Below are 9,048 nucleotides of genomic sequence, written 5' to 3'. Positions count from 1 at the left end.
ATGAATCGGTTTTTATGTTAAAAATAAAAACTGATTTTTATTAGTTACGTTTATTAAGGATTGATGGGGATAATTTAGTAATATTAATATTTTTTGAGGATAATTTTGGTAGTTTACATAAATATCATACACCCCTTATCATTGTGAATTGGGTAGATGAAGTAATCTATATGCCCCAATTTAGCAAGGATTTTTTTTCCCAACAAAAAGAATAGATAAAGGAATTACTATTTTGAGGATAGAAAGAGTATCCCAAATGGTCGGTTGGTTCTATGTTTTGACCAGATTTTAAGTCATAAAATATTCAAAAATTTGAATGGTCGATTGGTTTTAAGTTTTGACCATATTGTGAGTCCTAAGATATTCCGACTTGCTTATAAAGTTTTAAGCCATAGCATATTTTTAATTTAACGATAGAATACAGGCTACGGTGAAGATCTCTTTGGCCAAAATGTTAAAATCTCGATCACATCGACGGATTTTAAGTTAAGTAGGTAATGTTTGCGTTATAATAATTATATACGTGTTGTACTGAGAGAATTTCCCGTGGAAAATCTCGAAAAAATATAGCCCTATGGCCTATGCCTGCAGGATTTTTCACGTGAAATTCTCCCGATATTGTTTACGTTAACAAGTTTTGAGTTATGATGTAGATTTTGAGACATGAAACGAATTTCGATGAGACGACAACCATAAGCTAGATGATCAATGTACAAAGTAAGTATTTGATTATCAATCTTTTACGAAGAATCGAACACTTTTGACTGCAAGATTGTCAACAGCTCTCCAATATCCGGCCCACCATTTATCTTTCTTCAAAAGTAAACCAAAGAACAGACCCAAAAATCCAACTATGAACCCGAAAGCAACAATACCATAAAAATGCCACTTATCTTGACCATATTCATTCGGAGAATTGCCGGTATCACTGCTCAGACTGCCCTCACAAGCATTCTTCGTAAGGTACCCGCACAAGAAGTTGTTATGAACATATGCTGAACCATCTCCGCTCAATGTATCCATATGAGGTCCCCTTGGTATCCTTCCACTCAGGTTATTGTAAGACAAATTCAAATAACCAAGAAAATCCATTGATGCTAAAGATGGCGGGATAAGTCCAGATAACTTGTTGAAACTCAGATCCAAAGACTCTAAGCTCTTCATATTTCCAACACTGAATGGGATGTTACCCGAGAGGCGGTTGTGTGATAGATTCAGCATGGAAAGCCCTTTCAGTAGACCTATCTCTTCAGGAATTTCTCCCTCAAGATTATTGGAGGATAAATCGATTCCTGAATTATATGTATACAGTTTCTCATATTGCATCATGATCCCTTTGTTTGTCATCTGCAATTGTAAATGACCTAGATAACCATTAGTTCTATTTGTTAACATTATCAAATTGCCTATTTCCTTAGGAATTAACCCGGTGAGATTGTTTCCCGACAAGTCTAATACATGGAGCAAATGCAAATCGACAATGTCTTTAGGGATTGATTCATTGAATTTATTTGATCTTAAAGAAAGAATCTTAAGCTTATTGAGTGTACCAGACAAATGGGATATACTTCCTCCAAAACAGTTATTACCCAAGTCCAGAACTACCAACTCGCGAAGTTTACCGATGAAATAAAGAGGATCGCCGTCAAGATTGTTGTTATTTAGTTGCAAGATTTGCAAGTTCTTTGCTTGTTCAAGCTCTTTCGGAACATTTCCAGTGAGGTTGTTGGTGCCAAGATTTAGATACTTAAGAGAAGTACAATACCCTACGGTAGTAGGAATAATTCCATATAGTTTGTTCTTGGAGAGATCAAGAATTTGAATATCAGAATGTAATCCAGGTTCATTGGAGCATATAGAAGAGGGAACTGAGCCTGTAAGTTCATTACCAGATAACATAACTGAGATAATAGTAGATAGTCTTTTTCCGGTTTCCATCGAGATTTCACCGTTGAATTTATTATGTGCTAGATTATATAGCTTGGCATTTTTACAAGGAAGAGGTAGAGGACCATGAAGATTGTTGTGCGAGAGATCCAAGGATCGGAGTTTTTTAAGTTTGTAGATGCAAGAAGAGATAGTTCCAGAAAGGTTATTATCTTGTAAATGCAACATCTCTAAATCAGTTAAATTACAAATGAAACTAGGGAATAGTCCTGTCAGATTGCATGACCGCAACCCTAACACCTTGAATTTAAGTTTAGGGTATAGGTGTAAGTGTTGTTCTATAGATACTGTTAGCTTGTTTGAGCTCAGCTCTAAGAAAGTCAAGTCTAAATTGGCAACCAAAGAGGAAAGTGAAACATCTCCCCCAATAGAGTTGTTACTAACATCTAACCGCTTAAGGTACCTGAGCATGGTAATGCAACTTGGTATTGTTCCTGTAAAATTGTTCCTCTGCAGAAAAAGATCTCGCAGAAAAGAAATCTCACAGAGTGAATTTGGAATGGATCCTTGAATTGAACAGCCGGAGGCATAAAGAAACTCCAATAGCGGCGCATTTGAAATTAATTTCTGGAATGGCCCTGTTACTTTGGTTGAAGATAACCTAAGAAATTTCAATTTAGGCCACTTATGTTCAAACATTTGCGCAAGATCTACATGGAGATTAGGATTAGAAAACACATTGAGCTCTTTAAGTTGAGGCATATATGGAACTGAACCATAAAGAGCACAAGATAATAAGTAAAGACTAGAAAGTGAAGGCAGTTTAGCAAGATGTACTGGGAATGAGGAATTGAGCTCAAGATTGTAACTCATATTGAGAGAGGATAGGCTAGAAAGACTGTTCAACTCTTGGATGGGAAAAACTGGGCCAGATATATTGCAATAAGATAGATCAAGATCTTTAAGATTGGAAAGAAAAGATATATGTTCAGCAAAATTGTTTTCAGATAATATTGTAGCTTTGGATAAATTAACACCACTCAACCGTAACACCTGGAGATTTATTAACCCACTCAACCATTTTGTAGATGATAACCTTATGCAGTCTACAACACCACAAGATGATAAATCAAGGTACTTTAGAGAAGATAGGTTGGTGAATTGTGTCAAAGTTGATCCTGAGAAGTTGGAGTTGGAGAGATCAAGATGAGTGAGTTTTGTTAGATTAGAAAACTGAATCGGAATCTGTGATTCTTGGAAATTGTTGAAGGCAAGATCAAGATACTGAAGATGAGTAATGTGGAAGAAGAGAGGAGAAAGCTTACCTTGAAGTGCAGTTTCTGGGGGACTGAATTCATCATCAATTTTATTATCCCTATACTTAAATTGATTGAAGTAAATTTCATACTCTGTGTTCCGCAGGTTGATGGAGATGATATGGAAAGAGCCGATGGAACACTGAATTCCATGCCAATCACAACAGTTCTGATATTTGCTGCCTTCTTGCCAGGAGGACAATCGATTCGAAGGGTCTTGTAAGGAGGATTTGATGTCTAAGAGAGCCCTTCTCTCCTCTTCATGGCATCCATCAGAGGGCAGTGGAAATTGAGCGAGGCCGACCAAGAAAAAGAAAATGAAATGATGGTGAATAAGAAAACTGAATGATATTATTTGTATATTCTTGTTGTATGAATTCATGGCTAAATATAAAAATAAACCCTCTGAATCAAATAACAATGGTGTATAGTAACTATAAGAAAACCTTTGATTAATAGATTGCTATATATATAAGTTTAAACACTATCACAGCATTGCATTATAATTCCAAGGACTACAACTTTTCAAGATGGAATAGACTATCATTAATAGACTAGGTCCCAGAGTAACAGTCTTTCATCGCATTAGAGTCCATGCGTTCACATGATGATAAGATATTCAATTCCACGGAGAAAATAAGACATTTTACTCCTCCAACTATGATAGTGATACTATTATCAAGTATTAACCAAGAAACCTTAGAGGGTTGAAGTCCACTTTGAAGAGAACATTCGTAACATCTACACTACAAAAATCATCGTCCGTGATGCAATCGTAAAACTTGATATCTGTTGAAGGGGCTGAGTGCAAGTAGTCACTGTTTAATGTTTATACAAATAAATATACTAATCATAATACCTTTTCAAGATTGAAGGGTTGACTATGAGAAAACCTCTAATTCATCTTTGACTAGCACAATAACTTATGAAACAAGGAAACCCACTAATAGGCACCGGCGATATTTAACTGTAACATAATTTGAGAATAGAGAAAACCATTATACACAATACATAAAAATAAGCCGAAGAACTATGGGAGAGAATGAATCCTGAAATCTCTTTACAAGTTCCTTCAGTTCTCAACCATCTGCGTCAAGCATTTGAAACAAAACACTAAATATATGCAATGTCTTTTGGCCATAGGCTATAAGAAATAAAACTTTGATTACCTGATATCAAGTACCAAGGAAAGCAACAGTATCTAAGCCACTGATTGCCTAAATTTCTTCTTCAGATGCTCTTGGGTCACTCTGGATAAGGGCAAGTATGCGCACTTTCCTATGCAGCTTCCCGATTGACAGTAGCAAAACTGAGGCCCCTTATGCACCGCCTAAATCCCAACGATCTTTCTTACGCTAAGTATTTTATGAAGTACATAACCCGTATGGTAAGAAGTAAGAACTCAATCACCAGTGCTATAACTATTAACGGATGGTCAATAGGAATCTCTAAATTGGTTGTTTCTGAACATAATTCTGGCTGATTATAGATTTTAAATCACCCACCCATTTTCTACAACAGTAATTGATGAAAGTGAACAAGCAGATGATGACAATGCCCACGACAAACTTTGTAATCCTTGGATGCTTGTTCCACATCAAAACAAACATTCCCTTGTTCCTGCTTGCTAGGGTTCTCCATCATTATATGGATCATTTTGGGATTGTAAGATGGCTAAGCATCTCTAATTATTCTCTACCTTTGTGTCAGAAAAAAATAAATACTTCTTTTTTCATAATTCAAACAATCCCAATCTATGCCAAACCCAAAAAAAAATGATACAAGGTAGAAATTTCAGAAGTAGGATCAGATATTGTAATCAATTTCCAAGTAATAACGCCAACACGGTTTATTTTTCCAATCTGAGGGAGCATTTCTCTAAATTGTGTTTCCTAGTCAGAAAACATGCTTTAACTGCATTTATGTGTGCTTGCTTACCATTATGACCATTAAGTATAAAACAAAAGGGAAACAGTTCATACATGAAAAACATAGTATATTCGAAATATAAATGCCATAGCCTCTATTTAATTGAGGTAGTACCGTCGTAGACACAGTCACACAATACTCCAAAATCATAACAAACAAGGCAGTGCATACCACTATGTAAAGTTGATGTACCAAATGAGGCTACCCACGAAAAGCTCTAACATCTTCAAGTTCAGACATCTACTATTCCAGCTCCCAAAGTACATCTCCTCCATCCTCTGTAAATCAAAGAAAGACAAGTTGCTTAAACATCAGGCTTTACGAGCCAAGATATGGTGGTGATAAAAAAAACAAAAAAAAAAAAAACAATCTGACCATGTACTGGAACCAAAAATGGATCACTTTCTGTGCCTTTAAATCGTATTAGCTATTTGTAACCCATTCATGCTAAGGGAAAAACCAACAGTGCCAGAGACAAGGGTTCGATTACACCAATTTTAATGCACCATATTGAAAGTGACAATCATGCAAACTACTGGTACCCTATCCATAAATAGGTTTCATGATGCAAGTACCCTATCCATACTTGTAGATTAAGATTCCAACAAACAAGAAATACAATTAACTTTCTTGTTAATCCAGAATTCAATATCATGAATGCAGTGTGCAATACAAACAAAGAGTGTATTATTTACAATTGTTTCTTGCAAGGTAAATGAACCTAGCCTTGTTTGCGTCTGTAATCTTAAGATTTCTTGAAAAGTAAACAAACCTAGACTCTGCAGTACCAATCTTACGGTGTCTATACGTGTGGAATTAAATCACTAAAACCTAAGAATTACAAACTTCTCATAAACCCAAGAAATCTAACCACAACATCTGTAAATGCATTGAGTAAAAGAGAATGAGGTCCATTTTCAAAAGAAAAAAAAATGCCGTTCCAGTCCTTCTGGATGTAGACAGTCGTGACTCCAGATAGTTCTCTAATTTTGTATTCTAATATTTTCAGAAACAGCCTTTTCCTGGGCTTTTCATTTTCATTTAGACTCAAAAACACATGGATTTATTTATTTCTTCTGTTAATAATGGATAAAAAAAAATGCCAACATTTTGTGTTCTCTTATACAACTCCCTAACTCTAGGTGTAAAATCATTTAAACTGTACTCTACCAGATCAAAATTGTAAAACTTAAAATGTAGCACTCCTGTGGGTCTGTGGCTCTGTCAATTACCTCTCAATTGAAAAATCTGTTAAAAGGCTCAGTATAAGTAGTCATTGTTTATACTAATCAAAATACCTTCTAGAATTGAAGCGTTAACAATGAGAAAATTGTGTTTCATCTTATGAGAATATGTGATGAACTAGGGGTTCAGGTAACTGACTTATCCTATCCTTTTCCCTTTCGCTTCTCATAATCATCATTCAATGATCAGGTTTCAATTTTGTCAAAATTACCTGACAACAAACATCTAAAAAAGAAAATTTGAAATGAAACCATAGAAACAGAACAATGGAACTTCTGGAATTTGACATGGGATTTTCCAACTGAAGCAACTGAGCAAATCAAAAGATAGCACAACATATAATAAATAACTTGATCAATTACTTCAACTGATCAGGGTTACACATAGAGCAAATATCAGAAGTAAACCCTCACCCTTCTTTCGTCGTATCTGATATCTGGAGCTCTCCAGAGGATAAAGTGTACAAACTGAAATTATGAAAAGCAATTGTGTATAAATAACTTCTCTACACAGCTTGCAGACACTTGACTGCAGCAGAATTGAGGCCCCTTACACACCACCTAAATCCCGGGGAACTTTCTTGCGCTAGCATTTTACGAAGTACCTAATCCGGATGGTATGAACTCAATCACCAATGCTATAACTACTAATGGATGGCCTTTACAAATCTCTAAGTTGGTTGTTCTTGAAACTAATCCAGGCTGATGATGATAGAAACGGAAAGTCATTCCTGAATGAGATGTTAGATCACCCTCACATTTTCTACAGCACAGTAATTGATGAAAGTGAACTTGCAGATGATGACTATGCCCGAGACAAGCTTTTCTGATCCTTGGGTACTTGTTCGCATCAGAACAAACATTTCCTAGTTGCTGTTTGCTATGGGTCTCCATCATTATATGGATCATTTTGAGTTTGTAAGATGGTTAAGCATCTTACTTCTCCAATTTTGTGTCAGAGAGATCTGAATATATTTTTTCCCTTCATTCGAACAATCCAATCTATGCCAAACTCAAACAGAATGATCCTAATTCCTAAGTAGAGTTCGATATAGTGATCGATTTCCTAGTTATAATGACAGCACAGTTTATTTTTCCTATCGGAGGAAGAATTTCTTTAAAATGGGTTTCCTAGTTGGAAACATGCTTTACCTGAATTTACGTGTGCTTGCTTACCATTATGAACATGAAGTATAAAAACAAAAGGGACATCAATTCGTACAGGAAACATATATGTTAAGTACCACAGCCTTATTAAATTGTTGTAGACACAGTACTCCAAAATCCTAACAAACGAGACAGTGCATACCATGATATCAAGTTTAAGTACCTAATAAGGCCACGCAGCAAAAGCTCTATCATCTTCAAGTTCAGGCGTTTACTATTCCATCTTCCAAAGTACACCCCCTCCATCCTCTGTAAATCAAAGAAACACAAGTTATCGTAAACATCAGGCTTGTGTATTTCAAATCCTATTAGCCATTAGTAACCCATTCACGTCAGGGGGAAAACCAACAGTGCCGGAGACAAGGGTGCTAGTACAGATAGTCGATTACATCATTTTAACGCACCATACTGAAATTGACAATCATACAAACTACTGGTACCCTATCCAGACACACGTTAGACAATGCAATATTGTTCCATACTAGTACATTACAATTCAAACATAAAAGAAAATACCTTTAATTTTCTTGTTAATCCAGACTTCAATCAACATCCCAGTACCAATTCCTGCCGCAATACATGCGCCATAGAAAGGAAGGATAACCGATAAAGGTCTTCGAGGGAGAAAATAATACTCAGGAACTTGTCTAACTTTCTTTGGAAGCCGCTTCTTAATAACTGGTGTAGCAGCAGAACTAGCGTCAGTCACATCACCACCTACATTCTTCCAATCAACCCCTTTCAACAAATCTTTGTTCTCCTCTATCCCCATAACAAGTACTATAGTCTAGTATTCCACTCTGCAAAAAAGAAAAAAAAAACGCAAATTTCCTGGAACCCATGATTTTTACAACATGTGTTTTCAATAATTTCTATGACTGCGTTCAAATCAGTAAGGGAAAACTGATAATTTCATTGAGGCATTCTATCAAACATTCATGACTAGAGCATAGTCATCCTAACATATAATCATTTTAATTATCAGGTTCTAATTTCGTTGTAATACACATGAGATAATTTTTTATTAACCCTAGATACAGAAAATGAAACTTCTGAAATTTGAGATTTTGAGGTAAAGCAGCAAATCAAAAGATAGTATAACAATTAAATCACGTTATTAATTACCTTAAGAACTGATCAAGGTTACGCATAAGCAAATATCAGAAGTAAACGCTTAACCCCTCTTTCTTAAAATTTATTCTCTGAGTTCACCTGAGGACGGACCGTGAAAGTAGAAACTGAAATCATGCAAAGCAATTTACTCAACTTATGCTCAGCTCAAGTCGGATAAGTGGCTCTGGGCTTGGGCAATTTTGGGCCCAGCCTTAGGAAAATAGTTCCCAAGTAGTTAGCTCAGCTGGTTATTTCGGTTCCTCAAAAATTCGATGTGCTCCAGCATGTGACAGTATGGGACCCTTTAAAGTAGTTGAAAGCTAGGAGATTTAAGAAGAACAAGGATAGACACACCGTCATTTTTTCACGGTGAAATTACCGGGTAACACAGA

At 35.9% G+C, this 9,048-nt stretch overlaps 1 protein-coding gene across 3 annotated transcripts; it reads right to left on the bottom strand.

Moving 5' to 3' along the window:
• Nucleotides 1-698: 698 nt before the first annotated feature.
• LOC113304361 (receptor-like protein EIX1) lies at nucleotides 699-8,770 on the bottom strand. 3 transcript variants are annotated; one of them, XM_026553455.1, is made up of 5 exons: nucleotides 8,669-8,770; nucleotides 8,060-8,343; nucleotides 7,707-7,792; nucleotides 4,373-5,410; nucleotides 699-4,290 (listed from the first exon to the last, which is right to left on the bottom strand). In XM_026553455.1, exon 5 carries the CDS (start codon nucleotides 3,583-3,585, stop codon nucleotides 733-735), a length of 2,853 nt encoding a protein of 950 aa, XP_026409240.1. In that variant the 5' UTR covers nucleotides 3,586-4,290; nucleotides 4,373-5,410; nucleotides 7,707-7,792; nucleotides 8,060-8,343; nucleotides 8,669-8,770; the 3' UTR covers nucleotides 699-732. The 3 variants fall into 3 exon arrangements, with proteins under 3 accessions (XP_026409240.1, XP_026409241.1, XP_026409242.1); XM_026553456.1 differs by having other exon boundaries at nucleotides 699-4,170; XM_026553457.1 differs by having other exon boundaries at nucleotides 699-5,410; nucleotides 7,686-7,792.
• Nucleotides 8,771-9,048: the final 278 nt, after the last annotated feature.

This window comes from Papaver somniferum, chromosome 8 (assembly GCF_003573695.1).
Source record: "Papaver somniferum cultivar HN1 chromosome 8, ASM357369v1, whole genome shotgun sequence".
NCBI classification, from domain to species: Eukaryota; Viridiplantae; Streptophyta; class Magnoliopsida; order Ranunculales; family Papaveraceae; genus Papaver; species Papaver somniferum.
Note: the sequence above shows the minus strand (reverse complement) of the source record. Positions and strands in the feature narration are given on the sequence as shown.